Consider the following 19837-nt stretch of genomic DNA (forward strand, 5'->3'; position numbering starts at 1 on the left):
GGTGTGTGTGTGCACTTTGGATGGGTCAAATGCAGAGAACGAATTCTGAGTATGGGTCACCGTACTTAGCCGTATGTCACGTCACGTCACCCCTCGGGGCCACGATGACCACAGTCCCGATGGCGTGACAGTGGTATATCATAACTTAAAACAATGGACATTATAATAAGATATCTGCTATTGAAATCAGTGTGAACAGATGCACTCAGTCTCTCACTGTCACAACTTAAGTGGTCATATTGAATACACAGCTATGACAATAATAAATATAAGCCAACAAAGTGTGACTGAGAACACAAAAATAAGCTTTTATTAGCTTTTAATAATATTTTATTAACTTATTATTAAATTAACAGATCCATAACTTAATTATAACTTGCAAACTTGCAAAAGATCTTCCATGAACATAATATCATCAGTGGGTGTATATCAGTGTATCAGATACCATCGTTTCATATGGGTTTTCTGTCAGTAACTCTGTCAAAAGACCCGGCGAGGCGGCGTCTAATGTGGAGCTATGTGGGGTGATTTGCATGGGACGGTGTATAATGTGGACTTATGTAACATACGGGACAAATCGCGTCCTATATTGATTGATTGACATTTAGACAATTTCTAAAAAATGTGTCCCTACTCAGACATCATGTTATGATTTCTTTTAGGTCAGAAAGTTTGCCTATCAACTCGCGGTGGAATTCAACATACAGCATCCACAAACCTGCATTTTGTCTACCTGTTACAACTTACCCCAGTATGTGTTACAACCTACCCCAGTAGTGGGATAGGTTGTAACAAAGGACCACCTTGTATTTGTCATCATCTCACAAAGTCTGTGACATAGTTGAATACATTTAAATTGTTGCCATTTGTAGTAGACAAATTTGGGTACTTTGCCTAAAAGTTTCAGACGTGTAGCCTAAAAAAGGTAGTTTTAGGTGCTGAAGAAAAAAAGTGTTACAACCATACCTGGTCTCCCCTACAGGCAAAACGTGACGTAATTGGAAGGGCTGAAACAGACACCGAAAGACACCCAGCCGTGTCTTACAGAGTTTCTTGAAAAATTCCAACTACTGTACCAGTTAAACCAAGAGATCTTGCTATTGTTTCGATGCAATTACAAAGAGTGTTGTATTTCTTTTAAATAATTCGAGTTCTTTGCAAATTAATATAGATGACTTTTGTGGTTGTTTATACATCGGTAATGTTAATATCTTGAAACAAAAGTGTAACAATAATATTATAAGAAATGCCCTCTGTTGTGTTATGTTTTCCCTGCTGCAAGGTTTTTTTGGTCTTCCTTATTTGGTCATATATACTGGGACAAAACATGGAAAATACTGAACAAGTTTTGTGTCAACAATAAAATCAAGGAGGTGTCTTACAAAATTCTACATAGGATTTATCCTGTTAAACATGTTTTGGAAAGATTTAAGCTTAATATTTCTTATGCTTGTGAATTTTGTGGTCAGGAAAAAGAAACAATTTTGCATCTGTTTTATCATCGTATCTACTCAAGACTTTTTTGGAAGGATATGGAAAATTATATTCATAGAAATTGGGTGGTAGAAATTGGTGTATGTGGTGTGTTTTTTATTTTGAGGGAGATAATTTGGAAATTAATGAACAATATGTTACATAATACATATTATAATACAACTATTCATTGTATTAGGAACATTCCATATACACAAAACAAAGTGGGCCCTTTGTAAACCACATCTGTCCCATTTTATAAATGATTTCAAGTTATACAGTAATCTTTTGGAGAAAGTAAAAAACAAAAAAGCTCAGAAAACGTGATATTTTAAAAGAATTCAAGTTTTTGTCATTTTTCCCCCTTTCTTTTCCTTTCTTTTCTGGTGACCAATGTGACTGATACCTCTTGTTTGTATGGCATTGAACAAAATGTGTTTTTTGTGTTTGTTGTTTTGGATTAATAAAAAAAAATTTAAATTCAAAATAGACACACAGCCACCAGTGACAGTCACAAAAATAATAAGCAAAATTCAAAAGAATACTACGGCATAACAATATGTGGTTTATAAAGTAAAAGCTCGTACATAATATAAAGTACAGTCAATAAATTTAGACTCACTGACCAGTTCATCTGCTGATTCATACAGATATGTATTCATACAGATCTTTTACTGCACAAAATATTGTTTGAACATTCAGTATTTACACCGGTCGGTCGGCGCTGTTTCTGTTACTGTTTATTGTCTTTTGTGTATTGCATTTTTGTACTTTTTGTATTGTCTTGTAACTTAATGTCTGCACTGTTTTTTGTCCTGCACTGTCTTTTGTCCTGCACTGTCTTGCTTGTCTTGTCCTGCACTGTTTGCACCAGGTTGCACAGTTGCACTTTATGTGGCTAAGACTACTTACATGTCCTTAGCCCTGTCTTTGTTTTATGCAGCACCTTGATCCTGGAGAAACGTTGTCTCATTTCACTGTGTACTGTAACAGCTATATATGGCTGAAATGACAATAAAAAGCTTCTTGACTTGACTTGACTTGACTTGTAATCATGAGGCAGCAGGACAAAGCATATAACTGTAAGTACATTCAAATGATTCAGTTAATGATTAGATTAAACAAGTCAGAGTGGTTCAAACTGATGGGAAGTCTACAGTATCACAAATAAACACACTTCACAATGGATGAGCACACAAGTATCTAAGAACACCGTTTTGTCTGGTGCAGTTACACTCTGTGGCCAGCAGGTGTCTCACCAGGTGAGCAGATTAGGTCAGGTTACACCGGTCAAACTGAAAGTTACACCCTGTAACACGAAGGAGGAAGTACGTCGGGAGAAAATACAGTAAGTTTACGTTTATTTAAAAGTTTATTTACAATAACTTTATAAATGTGCACGATATGAAGATGAGTGTTACTGCATTTAAATGAAGGGTTAATGTATAAGGTTCATTTTCTGACTTTTTAACCTGTTATTTATACCTGAAAGTGAACTGCGTCATCACACTGAGTTATATAACAAGAATCAAGAAGCTCTGATTTATATCTGACTCAGTACTCAATTACATGAAACAACGTTCCTCCAGGACCAGGGAGCTACATAATGTGGAATAAAACTTCATAAAATAACAGAGATAAAGACTGAAAGCCAATCGTCTCAGACACATAAAGTGTAGCACAGACAAAGACTACAGGAAAACTACAGAAAATGGCGCCGACCAGTGTTTATAATGTAGATTATACATTGTGCTAAAGGAAACTGTAGGTTCTGTGTGTTTTAGTAGATTTATTACCATAAGAGTGAACAAAGGTACATCTTATATTATCTTATATTATCTTATATTATCTTAATACACTACAGACTAGTTGTTAGATTAAAAACTTTAATTAATCTTAAAAACTGAGAGATGTTAAATCACTTTCACTTTCTTTAAATAGATAAATGACTCATAAACAGGAAGTGACTGTTTTTTTTATTTCAGTAGTTTTTATGGAGTTATTTTAGTGGCAAATATGTCAAATAAATTCTCTCTCTCATTTAAAAACTAAAAAAAATCAAACACAAGAAATGAAAAAGATGATCATTCCTTCTGGCTCTCATTTTGCCAGATATTGCTTTCATTTGATTAAGACAGTTGATGATGGTTTTGTTTTTCATGAACTACAGTGCAGTTTCCTTGCTAATGAGCACACAAGTGTGTTCAGTCTTATATGTTAGAGGAAGATCTACAGTTAATGTTGTGGTGACTTTCACAACACCTCACACACCAATATCATTAACTAATTAAGGTGGTTAAGGTGAACACTTACGAGTAAGACTCACTGCTAGAAGATAAAATACACCAAGATTTAGAAGTCAGAAAACTGATTCAGAAGAAGAAGGAAAAAATACAAATATACAAATAATAATTTAAAAAAATAACCAGAATGAGAAGGATGTTTTTTTTGTTGTTGCAGTTTTTCATTTATTTTTTACATTTTAATTACAGCTTACTTGTTTTTAATTAATCAATAAATTAAGTGATTAAGCGATTTTACGAATCACAAATTACGTGATTAATTAATGAATTAGTATTTTAAATACAGCATGTAGTATTTAGTAATCTCTCTCTTTCTTTGTGTGTGTGTGTGTGTGTGTGTGTGTGTGTGTGTGTGTGTGTGTGTGTGTGTGTGTGTGTGTGTGTGTGTGTGTGTGTGTTTGCAGCTGTGACATAAACACATGACACAAAATGAGTCTCTCTGAAGAACCCAAGTCCGAAGAGAGGTGATGAAATATATTGTCAGCAACAATATATATATATATGTTTGTTTGTTTGTTTGTTTGTTTATTCAGCAATAATAAAAGATCAGACTCACATATGTGATTTGTAAAAGTGTCTAATAGACAGAGAAACTGTGTGATAAAAACTTTTCAGCACCAGCAGATATGGTCATTAAGTGACAAGATTTGAGAGGATAAAACACAATGTCTGTGTGTGTTTCAGTCTAATGGAGGACAGATCAGACTCACCAGAACCCAGCTGTGTCTCCATGAAGAGTGACCAGTCGATGGGACATCCATATAAATTTAAAGAGAAAGACCTCCCTACTGATATGAGGTAAAGATGAGTGAGATATGTGCTGTACTTGGTGTCTCACACCGAGAGCTTGTATCTGATGTACAGCAGGGGGCATTTCTCTCCCTCCATTACCTGAGACAACACATCAGTAGACAATAGAGACAGAAGTCTTTGGATTTGCTGTGAGTGTCGCCCATCTCAGTGATCTCAGGACCCTCAGGAGCTGCATGTGCTGCTGCCTATCATTACTATAGCTAATGATTTTGTCTATATTTGAGCAGCATACACAGCATGTGGGTGGAGGATTCTGTATATGACTTTATGAAGCATGACCGAGGCTATGATCTACTGTATATATCTGTCAATAAGCTTAAATCTTAAATTATTTTAAAGTACGGTTAGGAGAGCGTAAAGTTTTCCTGTAATTTCTGACCTTACTGTCACTTGGTTGATGGTGTGTCAGTAAAGTAAATCTTTTTCATATTTCCTGCATTTGACCCCCAGCTGTGTGTCCATGAAGAGTGACCAGTCCATGGGTCATCCATATAAATTTAAAGATGGAGACTGTTCCACTGATCTGGGGTCAGTATACTTTAATCACTTTTCAATATAAATAAGGAGTTTCACAGCTAGGAAATTGTCCAGAAAATGTTTATTTAATTCATTTGTAAATAGTTTTGTATATATTTTATAAATTGAGGAACTGCTGTGGAAAGGGTTAGGTTTGGTGTTGGCAATATGGTCTTTATAATTCCTGCTATACATGTATTTTGTCCACAGAATCCAAATGAAAGGATTCAACAGAACACAGAACCTGGAAGCCATATTTAAGGTCGGTGTGTAGGTGTAAATTGTCCTTACTGGTTCAGCAATATTTCTTTTTTCTTTTTTTTACTAATTTATTTTAACTGCTTGTTGTAACAATATAGTAATTTAGACAGATATACAGTTAGGCCCAGAAATATTTGAACCATGACACAATCTTCATGATTTGGGCTACACATGCCAGCACATTGGATATGAAATTAAACAATTGAGATGCAATTGAAGGGCAGAATTTTAGGTTTCATTAAAGGGGTTGAACAAAAAATATATTAAAAAAAGGCCTTTGCCAAACCTTTCATTCAGCTGTCTTTAGTTGTTAATAGGTAGCTTTGTGGCTAGCAACCAGAGGTGTTAAAAGTACACACATCCTTTACTCAAGTAGAAGTACAGATACTCATTTTTTAAAAGACTCCAGTAAAAGTAGAAGTAGTGACTACACTCTTTTACTCAAGTTAAAGTAAAGAAGTTTGGGCTCTGACATGTACTTAAGTAAAAAGTTGCCGTTACTACTGTTTAGTGTCATGCTGGGAACTGGACGTCATGTTTTATATATGTGTGTGTGTATGTATATAAATATATAAACATATATATTATATATATACACACATATACATATATACACACACACATATATATATATATATATATAAAAAAAATTTCGGAGTGTGCTGATGGATATTTGTGTTCATCAGCTACAAGAGTGTTACGAAAGTCAGGCACTGATGTAGGTGAGTTAGGGTGGAGTCAGCGTTCACATTCATCCCAAAGGTGTTCAGTAGGGATGAGATCAGAAAACAACCACATATAGCAGGAAAGGTCAGGTGACCCAATACTTTTGGAAATTTTAAGGCAAGACAAGGCAAGTTTATTTGTATAGCACATGTCATACACAGAGGTCATTCAAAGTGCTTTACATAGAAATTAGAAAATGGTTTATAAAAGAGAAAAAATATATATGAAAAATAAGAAACACGATAAAATCATAACAAAAACAAATAACAATTAAAGAAAATAAATGTGATTTTAATGAAAACAGTTTAAAATGTGTTAAAAAGAATAAAACAGGAGTAAAAGTGATTTGGATAAAAAGTGTAGTCAGTGTGAAGCAGCACAGTCAGTGTGAAGCAGCACAGTCAGGGTGAAGCAGCACAGTCAGTGTGAAGCAGCACAGTCAGGGTGAAGCAGCACAGTCAGGGTGAAGCAGCACAGTCAGTGTGAAGCAGCACAGTCAGGGTGAAGCAGCACAGTCAGGGTGAAGCAGCACAGTCAGCGTGAAGCAGCACAGTCAGCGTGAAGCAGCACAGTCAGGGTGAAGCAGCACAGTCAGGGTGAAGCAGCACAGTCAGTGTGAAGCAGCACAGTCAGTGTGAAGCAGCACAGTCAGGGTGAAGCAGCACAGTCAGGGTGAAGCAGCACAGTCAGCGTGAAGCAGCACAGTCAGTGTGAAGCAGCACAGCACCCATTCAGTAAGTGCAGAGTTAAACAGATGTGTTTTTAATCTTGATTTAAAAGTGTCTACTGTTGAAGCACATCTGATCTCTTCTGGAAGCTGATCCCACCTCTAGGGGGCGTAATAACTAAATGCTGACGCACCTTGTTTTGAGTGAACCCTTGGTATCTCTAACTGACCTGATCCTAATGATCTGAGTCGTCTGCTTGGTTTATATTCAGTTAGCATCTGTAATGTATTTCGGTCCTAAGCCATGAAGTGATTTATAAACCAGTAACAATACTTTAAAATCTATTCTGAATGTAACTGGATGCCAGTGTAAGGACCTGAGGACTGGAGTGATGTGCTCAGATGTTTTGGTTCTGCTCAGAATTCTGGCAGCAGCGTTCTGTATGAGCTGCAGATGTCTAATGGTCTTTTTGGGGATCCCAGTAAGGAGTCCATTGCAATAATCCACCCTGCTGGTGATGAAAGCATGAACAAGTTTCTCTAAGTCCTGTCTTGAGACAAAACATCTAATTCTGGCTATATTTCTGAGATGGTAGTAAGCTGATTTGCTTATCGCTTTCACATGACTACTGAAATTAAGGTCAGACTCTAAAATTACACCAAGATTTCTGACTTTATTTTGTGTCTTTAGACCCCTAGAGTCAAGGTGTGTGTTAATCTTGAGAGTTTCATCTTTATTTCCGAATACAATGACTTCGGTTTTGTCTTTGTTTAACTGGAGGAAGTTTTGACGCATCCAACTGTTAATAATCATCAATGCACTTACATAGAGAGTCAATGGGGCTGTAGTCATTAGGGGACAGGGCTAAGTATATCTGGGTGTCATCTGCATAGCTGTTGTAAGCAATTTGGTTCTTTTTCATTATTTGACCAATTGGGAGCATATACAAATTAAAGAGAAGCGGTGCAAGAATTGAGCCCTGTGGGACTCCACATGTCATGGATGTCCACTCAGATTTATGGTTACCTATGTTCACATAGTAACCTCTCCTTTTAGGTATGATTTAAACCATTTGAGGACCATCCCAGAAAGCCCTACCCAGTTTTCCAGTCTATGTAAGAGTATGGTGTGATCTACTGTGTCAAAGGCAGCACTAAGGTCTAGTAGCACCAGCACTGATATTTTACCCGAATCAGAGTTTAAGCGAATATCATTTATTATCTTTATGAGCACTGTCTCTGTGCTATGATGCTGGAGGAAACCAGATTGAAAATCGTCCAGGTAGCCATTTGAGTTTAAGAATTTGTTCAGCTGATTGAAAGCAACCTTTTCAATAATCTTGCCTATAAAAGGAAGATTTGAGATTGGTCTGTAGCTAAGTATGGTTTTGTCTAGGTTACTGTTTTTTAGGAGAGGCTTAACAACTGCTGTTTTTAGGGACTCTGGAAAAGTGCCTGTGAGCAGAGACGTATTTACTATTTTTAAGAGGTCAGTTTCTAAGCAGTTAAGTACCTTTTTGAGAAAGGATGGGGGGGGGTGTCAAGGCTGCAAGTTGATGCTTTAAGATGTTGTACTGTTTCTTCCAGGGTTTTTATATCAATTATGTCAAATTCGGAGAAAATGACAAATTTTTGAGGTTGTTGTAGTGAGGTCTGACTGACCACATTACAATATGAGGCCGTATTGATTGCCATTCTGATATTACTGATTTTCTCAGAGAAAAAGGTTGCAAACTCATTGCATTTGTTGTCAGAGAGCATTTCACTAGGAACTTGATTTGGGAGGTTTGTTAATGTCTCTACAGTAGCAAAAAGATTACGAGTGTTGTTTATAATGTTTGAGAAGAAGATCTGTCTAGCTGTGCCTAGTTCTACATTGAAAGCACGACTAGTAAACNTGCAGTAGTGCAATAATTGTGTAAGTGTTTTAGCCTGGTCAGGAATATGGTGGATCTGGGGTCTACTGTATGCTAGTGAGACAATAGTGGTTAGCCATAGGGAACCTGATGTGCTTGTTACATACACCAATTCATCTTTCACAACTGATATGTTGCTCATTTGCCTGAATACAATGTGTATATCCAACATCATGTAAATATGGTAATATTGACATCAGTTATACACAATGTATATATTTAATATATAATCACACTAGCTAATCCTTACACTTTGCAATATACTTTACATATGATTGATTGCATTGCGCTAATGCTATGTTTATACACTTGTGTACATAAGTTTGGTATTAGATATGTTTTTTTGTCATTCTCAGTCTGTGAGTAATCATAGAGGCTCTGATATTTTCAAGTATGTTTGAAATCGTATGACATGAAAAATGCAGAACACATACAACTTCCACAAAAAATAGATTTAATAAGGGAATGTTAAATGTCAGGGAATAATCCAAAACAAATAGTCACAGAAAAAACAGGCCAAGCAAAATGTTCCAACAAGAGACTAAGAGAAGAATCCGCAAACAAAATCAAGAAGAGCGAGTCCAGGAAAAAATCTTGAAGAAAACAAATGAATAATCCAACAAGGCTCTTAAGTCCACAGAAGGAAAAACAAAAAATAAATCCCACCAAAATGTCAGAAAAATAGGACTGATCCACAAATGAAATAAGCAAAAATACAAAAAGTGTCTCTGGCTGACAAAGGCAAAAATGAGTGATCCAAAAAAATAACAAAAGGGAAAATCCACGGTTTGACACACACCCAGCTGAAATCCAACACGGAAAAATGAAAGTGAAACTTACAGGCCGGAAAGGCATACACGATCGGTAACGCGATGAGACAATCTGGCAAGGAGTGTTTGCAGACCGCGTGCTTATATAGTGAGGTGGATTATAAATTAGTGTAACCCGGAAGTGCCACAGCCAAGATGGCTGCCGCCCGGAAGTGGGCGTATAACATCTGACAGGGTAGGAAAAATATGACAGTACCCTCCCTCCTATGGGCGTCTCACGACGACCGACCAGGCTGGTCGGGATGCAATCTGTGGAACTCGGTGACGAGGTCAGGATCAAGGATGTGACGAGCTGGTACCCAAGAACGCTCCTCAGGGCCATAGCCTTCCCAATCGACCAGGTACTGTATACCCCTCCCACGATGCCTGGAGCGTAGGAGGCGCCGGACAGTGAATGCAGGGCCCCCATCAACGAACCGGGCGGGTGGAGGGGGTCTGGAGGAGGGAACCAAAGAGCAGGCCTGAACGGGCTTGAGGCGAGACACATGGAAAGTGGGATGTATACGTAAGCTGCTAGGAAGCTTGAGACGTACGGCTACTGGGTTGAGTATCTTGGCGATGGGGAATGGTCCGACAAAGCGAGGAGTGAGCTTGCGACAAGACCCCTTGATAGGAAGGTCCTTGGTGCATAGCCATACCCTTTGGCCGACACGGTACTTAGGTGCCGGACGCCGGTTGCTGTTAGCCCACCGGGCATAGTTCTGTGAGGACTTAAGAAGCACCTCACGAGCTCTTCTCCAGGTGTGACGGCAACGTTTGGCTAGGGCGAGAGCAGAGGGGACAGAAGCCTCGAATTCTTGGGATGAAAAAAGAGGTGGTTGGTATCCATAAGCAGCTTGGAACGGAGACATGCCTGTGGCTGAGGAGGGCAAGGAGTTGTGGGCGTACTCCACCCATACCGACTTGGTGGACCAGGACTCAGGTTGCTCAGCACATAAGATGCGAAGACCTGCCTTCAAATCTTGATTACAACGCTCAACCTGACCATTGGTCTGGGGGTGGAATCCAGATGACAGGCTGACTGAGGCCCCCAGTAGTCGACAGAACTCTCGCCAGAATCCTGATGTGAACTGAGGTCCTCAATCAGAAACAATGTCCCTAGGCAAGCCATGCAGTCGAAAGACGTGCTGGAGGAGGAGCAGAGCAGTCTCCTTGGCAGAAGGGAGCTTGGGTAATGATACAAAGTGCACCATCTTCGAGAACCGATCCATGACAGAGAGGATGGTGGTCTGGCCAGCCGAGGGAGGTAATCCAGTAATAAAATCCACAGCAATGTGAGACCACGGTCGACGAGGGACAGGAAGAGGACGAAGGAACCCAGCAGGTGGAGTATGAGAGCTCTTATGTTGAGCACAGGTGGTACATGCCCCCACAAACTGGCGAACGTCCCGGCGGAGGGTGGGCCACCAGAACCGCTGTTGAACGGTTGCCAAGGTGCGGGACACACCGGGGTGACAGAACAAAGGCGAGCAATGACATCCCTGGAGAACCTGGGAGCGTAGACTATTGGGGACAAAAAGTCTGTTTGCAGGACAATTGCTGGGAGTGGCTTGCCCAGAGGTGGCCTGACGGACCTTCCTCTCGATATCTAGTTGAAGAATCCGGACGGTCACTGAAGTGGGAAGGACACTTTCGGTGCTACAATCCTCCTCTTCTGGGGAGTATAAGCGTGACAGGGCATCAGGTTTACCATTCTTGGATCCTGGACGATAAGACAGGGTGAAGTTAAACCGGCCAAAGAAGAGACCCCAGCGAGCTTGCCGTGCGTTCAGACGTTTGGCCGTTCTGAGATATTCCAAGTTGCGGTGGTCGGTCCAAACAATGAAAGGTTGATTCGCCCCCTCCAACCAGTGACGCCACTCCTCAAGGGCGAGTTTAACAGCCAGAAGCTCCCGGTCCCCAATGGCATAGTTCCGTTCTGCTGGGGTGAGACGGCGAGAGAAGAAGGCACAGGGGTGGACCCGATTGTCCTTGGATGACCTCTGAGAGAGAACGGCTCCTACCCCCTGATTAGATGCATCGACTTCAACGATAAACTGGAGGGCTGGATCAGGTAGAGTCAATATGGGGGCAGAGGTGAAGAGCTCCTTAAGCCTATTAAAGGCCAGCTCGGCCTCCGAGTTCCAGGTGAAGGTCTGAAGAGTGGAGGTGAGCCGATGGAGAGGGGCCGCAACCGAACTGAAGCCCCGTATAAATCGCCGATAAAAGTTGGCAAATCCTAAGAACCTTTGAAGCTCCTTGCGTGACCTAGGGCGTGGCCAATCCTTGACTGCCGTAATACGAACTGGATCCATCTGGATGCTGCCTACTGAGAGAACAAACCCCAGGAAGGTGGTCTGTTTAACATTAAACTCGCATTTCTCAGCCTTTACAAACAAATGATTCTCCTGCAAGCGTTGCAACACGGTCCGGACATGCACTTGATGTTCCTCCAGGGAACGGGAAAAGATGAGTATATCGTCGAGATAGACAAAGACGTACTGGTTAAGCATCTCCCGTAGAACGTCGTTTACCAGCGCCTGAAACACCGCCGGGGCATTGGTGAGGCCGAACGGCATGACAAGATATTCATAATGACCAGTGGGAGTGTTAAAAGCAGTCTTCCACTCATCACCCTCCCTGATGCGCACCAGATGATAGGCGTTCCGGAGATCGAGTTTGGAAAAGATAGTGGCCCCCTGGAGCAGTTCAAAAGCAGAAGACATAAGAGGCAGTGGGTATCGGTTCTTAATTGTTATGGCATTAAGAGCCCTATAGTCAATGCAGGGTCGCAGTGAACCATCCTTCTTACCGACAAAGAAGAACCCGGCTCCAGCCGGGGAGGAGGACGGACGAATAAGACCAGCAGCCAGTGATTCCTGAATGTATGTAGTCATGGCCTCCCTTTCTGGCCCTGTGAGGCTGAATAGACGACCACGAGGAGGAGAAGTCTCGGGAAGGAGATCAATGGCGCAATCGAATGGTCGGTGGGGGGGTAAGGAGGAGGCCTGTGCTTTACTGAAAACCCTCTTGAAGTCATGGTAAACAGGCGGCACTGAACTGAGGTCCGGAGAATCATTGGGGTCAGAGGAGGAACTGGGTGCAGGGGGCTGGAGACAGTGAGATTGACAATGGGTACCCCACTTAAGGACACACCCACTGCTCCAGTCCAGATGAGGATTGTGTTGGCAAAGCCATGGGAAGCCCAACATGACAGGTGTCTGAGGGGAAGCAATGACCAGAAATGACAGCCTCTCGTGATGATGCTCTGCTATGGTGACTTGGAGCAGCTTGGTGCGATGAGTGGCCTGATGGAGGATATGACCATCCAGGGCACGAACGATGAGTGAACAAGGCAAACGTTCAGTCTCAATACCCAGTTGATGTACCAGTTCACGGTCCATGAATTGTGAATCAGCTCCTGAATCTAAAAAGGCCGCCAAGTCGTGAGTCTGGCTGTCAAGCGTGATCCGAAGCTTTAGAAGAGGCTTAGAAGGGACTGAGTGCTGTTGGCTCACCACTGCCCCCTTGCTCAATGGCGAGCCTGACCTTTTGCCGGGCAAGAGAAGGCCATATGCCCAGCCTGTCCACAGTATAGGCATAGTCCGTTGACCATGCGCCTCTCCTTCTCACTGGCTGGAATGTGCCACCGACCAATTTCCATGGGTGTGGCAGAGGATGAGGGTTGTGGGGAATTTGGCAGAGGAGAAAAGCTGGGGCGAGGGGTAGTTCTCCAGACATGCTGAGGAGTTCTCTCAGCCCTTCGCTCCCGGATCCTTCGGTCGACTCGAGTGGCTAGGGAAATGAGATCATCCAATCCATGGGGTAGCTCCCGGCCAGCGAGTTCGTCCTTAAGCTCAGGGGAGAGTCCCCGATAGAAGGCGTCATAGAGAGCCGTGGGATTCCATCCACTATCAGCCGCGGCTGTGCGGAACCCGACTGCATACTCTGCCACCGAACAGCTTCCCTGTGCAGTCTCGAACAGTGTCCGGGCCGCATCTTGCTGCGGGAGCGTGGTGTCAAAAACCATCCGTAATTCAGAGGAGAAAGCTTCGACTGAGGAGCAGATGGGTGACTGCCGTTCCCATTCTGCAGTGGCCCACAACTTGGCCTTGCCAGACAGGAGGGAGATAATGTAGGCCACTCTGGAGCGCTCTGAGGGAAAAGAGGAGGGTTGGAGCTCAAAGACGACCGCACATTGCATGAGGAAGGCTCGGCACAATCCTGGTTCACCATTGAAGCGTTCAGGAGGTAGCAGATGTGGCTCTCGGACCGGGGGCATGACTGGAGGAGTTTCGGGTGGTGTGGGGGCTGAGGCAGCAGGACTGGAGAGAGAGCCAACACGTCGTATGAGTTCATGAGTGACTTTGGTGAGATCCTGTAACTGCTTCTCATGGGCTGCAGAAGATTTTGATAGGTTCGAGAGAATAGTGGGCAAGTCTGGTGCTTCTGCTGAGTCCATGGTTGGCCAGATTGTACTGTCAGGGTGCAGGGGGGTATGGACCCAAAAATGCAGAACACATACAACTTCCACAAAAAATAGATTTAATAAGGGAATGTTAAATGTCAGGGAATAATCCAAAACAAATAGTCACAGAAAAAACAGGCCAAGCAAAATGTTCCAACAAGAGACTAAGAGAAGAATCCGCAAACAAAATCAAGAAGAGCGAGTCCAGGAAAAAATCTTGAAGAAAACAAATGAATAATCCAACAAGGCCCTTAAGTCCACAGAAGGAAAAACAAAAAATAAATCCCACCAAAATGTCAGAAAAATAGGACTGATCCACAAATGAAATAAGCAAAAATACAAAAAGTGTCTCTGGCTGACAAAGGCAAAAATGAGTGATCCAAAAAATAACAAAAGGGAAAATCCACGGTTTGACACACACCCAGCTGAAATCCAACACGGAAAAAAGAAAGAGAAACTTACAGGCCGGAAAGGCATACACGATCGGTAACGCGATGAGACAATCTGGCAAGGAGTGTTTGCAGACCGCGTGCTTATATAGTGAGGTGGATTATAAATTAGTGTAACCCGGAAGTGCCACAGCCAAGATGGCTGCCGCCCGGAAGTGGGCGTATAACATCTGACAGGGTAGGAAAAATATGACACTCGCATACAACCCCCCCAAGCTGCGATCCCTCCACTGGCTTCCGGTAGCTGCACGCATCCGATTCAAAATACTGATGCTAGCCTACAAAGCCGAAAATGAACCTCAAAGCCCTCATCACTCCTCACACTGCACCCCGCAACCTCCGATCTACCAGCACTGTTCGACTAGTTCCACCATCTCTCAGGGTAAGAGGCAAGTTTACTACAAGACTATTCTCTGTTCTGCACAATGGTGGTGGAATGAACTTCCCGTAGAGGTCCGGACAGCTGAGTCACTGGATATTTTCAAGCGGCGGTTGAAGACCTACTTATACAGGAAACACTGTATAAGTCAACTAGCACTTCTTTCCTTATCTTTTGCATTAAAAAAAAAATCTTTGACACTTTTTCATTGTAACTTTGAACAAATATTTTAAACTCATGGTATCTTAAGTATGTAACCTAGTGAGCAGCATTAATGTATTCAATGTTAGAGATTTAAGCACTTATGTACATCGCTCTGGATAAGGGGTCTGTCACATGCTGTAAATGTAAATGTAATGTAAATGGGTAAAGAGTTTTTTCTGTCACCACTTTTGAATAAGAAACAATATCAAGGCTATAAAACTTGTCAAAACTCCACGAATCACAAAAGTATCAGTGAGAAGTTGAGAACACTCTTTTAAACAGTACATACACTCGAACTTTGCTGCACATCACATTTTTTACTTTACTGATACTGCTTTTAATCGTAATGTAAAGACCGGTCATCGGGACATAAGCTGTCATGTACAATAAAAGCACCTGTGCAGTGACAGTAAATAATCATTTAACACAAAAAGCCGCCAAGACGGTGGACTTGCGCCCAGGATTTTTTTTTTTTGAGCGGCGTGTTGACGAAATCTTTCTACGCACACACTATTTTATTTCTTGATTTCTTGACCGTTTCCATGAAAAACAGAGCGTTGCCATGGACACACAGGATTCTAACCGTAGAGATGTAGCGCACTATGTTCTTTAGCGGAAGCAATACAATTGTTCAGCAGTTTCGTGTTGCAGCCACAGGCGTATGAGACCTGTAACGAGCAACAGCGCGAAGCCGCGAACTCGTTCTGAATATTTTAAAGGCGTAACAGCTGATGAAAAAACAGAGACAATTGTAGACAAAAATGAAGAGAGATTTTATTTTAGTTTTTATTTTATAGAAAACATTTTCATCTCGTCTTTTTTCGTCAACAATAATGCATGTTAATTTAGTCTTAGTCAGCATTTTTGGACAGTGGTGCAGTCTCCTCATCGTCTCGTCTTAGTCATGAAAAAAAAAGGTTGTTGACGAACACATTTCGTCTCATCTCGTCTGACGAAATCAACACTACTGCCAACCTAACTGGTGACATCCATCCCGGACTGTTAGCTGAGTTAACCATTTAACTTAAATTTTATTTAATACCATGTCAGTAATCAAAGCTATTTTCATGGCATAAATTATCATATAAATACAATAAAAACAAAACAAATATAAACAGCAAGTCATATTATAAATTTTTTTAATTAACATACGATAAAAAAATCCAAAACCTTTTCAGGCATAATGTCATTAAATATGTCCTTAAGTGAAGTAACTTGATAAAAGAGCATTCTGCTTGAATTACAGTTTTTCTTGATTGCTAAGACACATTTCTTGAAAGCTGCTCTCCTTTTCCATAACCTGTGAACACAAAACCCAATTCTCTGTGCTCAAAACTGAACTATGTTGTCAAATCTTGCCCCGAGTCAATCCAAATTAAAATCACAATGGAACAGTCACTAAACACTACATAGAAAAATAGAAAACACAATGCTCAGGACATGAAGCTGGAGAAATAAATGTTTATTGTTCACTGTAGGCTAAATGCATGTTGCAAAACAAAAAAAATCTGTGCATTTAGCACTTGTACAAAAAGACAACAAAGAAATCTTGTGCATTTACACAAGGCAAAGATTGATAAAACCTTGGTTCATATTGAACCATTCTTTAACCTGGAGGGCTTTTGTGAAAACTCACATTGTCCAAAAACAACAACATACATGGGATGCTCATCCTGCTGCCCTAACAGAGCATCCCGCATGCAATTGAGGAAAATGCGGAGCTGGTGAGTGTTGTAGGGCCCCCAGGTTGGCATGATGGTGAACAACCCCATGATTGCTGATGGCAGCACATAATGTGACATTGCCACCATGCTGCCCAGGAACACCAACAATGGCCCGATGGCCAACCACATTACGGCCTCTTCTTCTCCTTTTGTTGAGATTAAACCCAGATTCATCCATGTACATGTATTCATGGGGTCTTTCCATTGCATCCAGTTGAAGAACCCTCTGTAGATATAGTTATAGTTTTGCAAGTGATACTGAAAAAGTGATTTAGGCCACTACAGTAAATCACTACTTAGAGTAATCAACATTGAATGTGTCTGGATATATGCCAACCTGTACATACTGGAATCTTTGCTTTTTGACTCTGTCAGAGTTGCAATCAAAGGGCACTCTGTATAGCTGTTTCATGCGCAGTCTGTTGCGCTTGAGGACACGATCAACAGTAGAGAGGCTGACATTGTTGATACCCTCAAAATTGACATGGTCCCCAATGATCTTTTGCTGAATTTCACTCAGTTTAATGGCATTGTTCTCACGGACCATATAAACAATTAGGGTCTCTTGGTGTAGGGAGAACATACTGTACCTGTCTTTCAATTCTACAAAAAGAGAACATGGAGTTACAAAAAATATACATAGAATACTAGGCCTATGAACAGTTAGACCAACCCTCCATTACAATACTACAGTACATTGGTACGGTGATGTACTGAAACATATATTTACTTACAGTATACTGTGGTACAGTATATAGTTTGTCATACAGTAATTGCTGTCAACATTTACATACTGTACTATAATGTCAAAAAAAGGTAATTACCTGTTTTCTTCTCTAAATCCTCGGATTATGGTGGACACAGTGAATCTACTGATGTTTGGTTGTACCCTTTGTCCAGCCTCCCTCATGCTCATACCATGGACAAGAACATGGTCAATCACAGTAGCTCTGATTTCATCAGATATTACTGTTCTTTGTCTTTGCTGACCACCTCGACCTCCTCTCACACGAACTCTTCCTCTCAGACTTCTATCCATTGTAGTGTCTCGCAAACCAGTGCTCTCTGAACTGGCTTGCTGTATATGTTCTCTCACATTATTAGCCACAAGTGTGATCAATTTTGAGTTGTTGTGTTCAAGTGGTGTCACCTGTGCTTTAATTGTGTTTGACTTTTGTCACCTGTGCTCACCATTATGCAGTGCGGTGCATCACAATGAAAATGTTTTGGCAAGTTGTGTCTAAACAGGTGAAAAGTGCTTTATGGTTTTGCCAAAAGAGTGATTGATTCAATCAGTGGGTTCAGGCAACTGAGCATTTGGTTCAGACAATAGGGTTTAGTGTTTTAGCAATTGAGAAAAACTGTGACAATCTAATAAAACATGTTAGACAGATAAGGGAATCTTACAGAACATACATAAAGTTGGGTCTTTTCACCTTTAAGCAAAAAAAAGCATGGTTCAATTTTTAATGTCCTTATTAAGAGCTCCGGAATCTACAAACATTGTCTGTTTCCCTAACTGTTAATAACTAATGGGTAACTAACATGGATTAGCTGCGGTCGTTAACCAAGGGCTGAAACAAACCAATGCAAACAGAAATATAATTTCCTAACATTCAACATCATAGAACACATTCTCACTTCTGTAATGTAATCCCTTGCTGTCTGTTTTTTTATATTTCTTTCGTTTGAACATCCAAATGCAGCACAGAAGTCTGGCATCGTCCATGCATTTGAAGTAAAAGAGCACTGTATAAAGATGTGGCGGTTTTGGCGCATTTTTAGGACCCCAAGGCGACATCTATGTATAGATATCTATGAGAGCAATGCAACTAACACGCCAAAGCCGTTTTGTTGTGTTTATACATATAGCAGTTAGTGTAAATTGATTTTATAATAATTGATTTTGTTACAAAACAGTACTTATTTTATATATATTTTTCACAATAACAGTCATGTTTATATTTTATTGTATGTTGATGGTTTAACTGTAAACAACACAAACAATGCAATAAATAGTTTTGAAGAAAAATCTGCTTTGTCATTGAACCTGAGAAAAACTTTGAAAATAACCATAATGACGCATAATGTCTCCATGCTACAGTAATAATGATAAAAGCAAAATTTTCCACTGTGGGGACATACGGTGTCTTTATAAGTACAATTAGACTGTATTATTTGTGTCCCCCTTCAAAAATTGCTTATGAGAAATTTTTATATTTATTGTCCCCCCTACTGTTAAATGAAATTATGCCCATACACATAACCACACACACACACACACACACACACACACACACACACACACACACACACACACACACACACACTTACCAGCCCAGCACTGCTGCCACAGTGAGGATGAAACATAACGCTATCACACTGATGTAAAAAAGAGGAGAAATTTCATAGAGCTTCACTATAAACTCCGCCGCCATCGCGGGAATAAAACATGAACTAACACAGAGCTTTAACTCAACATTAAACCGCACATCAGTGACATTAAGGAACTAAAACAACACACACGAGTTCTGTCACCACATTGGAAGCACCACAATACGGACACTTCCGGTTTAACAGCAGCTACGGAGGCCTCGTGGATCAAACCACGAATACAAAATAAACGCGCTCCACACATAGCTGTAGTTAGCTGTAGTTAGCTATAGTTACAGTAGCTGTAGTTACCTATAGTTACCTGTATTTAGCTGTAGTTACCTGTATTTAGCTATAGTTACCTGTATTTAGCTGTAGTTATCTGTAGTTACTTCAGTTAGCTGTAGTTACCTGTAGTTACCTGTATTTAGCTGTAGTTACTTTAGTTAGCTGTAGTTACCTGTAGTTACCTGTATTTAGCTGTAGTTACCTATAGTTACCTGTATTTAGCTGTAGTTACCTGTAGTTACCTGTATCTAGCTGTAGTTACTTTAGTTAGCTATAGTTACCTGTATTTAGCTGTAGTTACCTGTAGTTACCTATAGTTACCTGTAGTTACTTTAGTTACCTTTATTTAGCTCTAGTTACCTGTAGTTACCTGTATTTAGCTGTAGTTATTTTAGTTAGCTGTAGTTAGCTGTAGTTACCTGTATTTAGCTTTAGTTAGCTGTAATTACTTTAGTTACCTGTAGTTAC

At 40.8% G+C, this 19837-nt stretch overlaps 1 protein-coding gene across 3 annotated transcripts in view; it reads left to right on the plus strand.

The window, feature by feature from the left end:
* Window positions 1-2746: 2746 nt before the first annotated feature.
* LOC113647993 (NACHT, LRR and PYD domains-containing protein 3-like) overlaps window positions 2747-19837 on the plus strand; it is a 106052-nt gene continuing 88961 nt past the window's right edge. For all 3 annotated transcript variants that reach the window (XM_047801720.1, XM_047801721.1, XM_047801722.1), the window contains exons 1-4: window positions 2747-2821; window positions 4181-4240; window positions 4461-4574; window positions 5040-5117. In XM_047801720.1, coding sequence (XP_047657676.1) covers window positions 4206-4240; window positions 4461-4574; window positions 5040-5117 — 227 coding nt within the window. In that variant the 5' untranslated portion in view covers window positions 2747-2821; window positions 4181-4205. The remainder of the gene's footprint in view (window positions 2822-4180; window positions 4241-4460; window positions 4575-5039; window positions 5118-19837) is intronic.

The sequence above is a fragment of the Tachysurus fulvidraco genome, chromosome 16 (assembly GCF_022655615.1).
Source record: "Tachysurus fulvidraco isolate hzauxx_2018 chromosome 16, HZAU_PFXX_2.0, whole genome shotgun sequence".
NCBI lineage: Eukaryota > Metazoa > Chordata > Actinopteri > Siluriformes > Bagridae > Tachysurus > Tachysurus fulvidraco.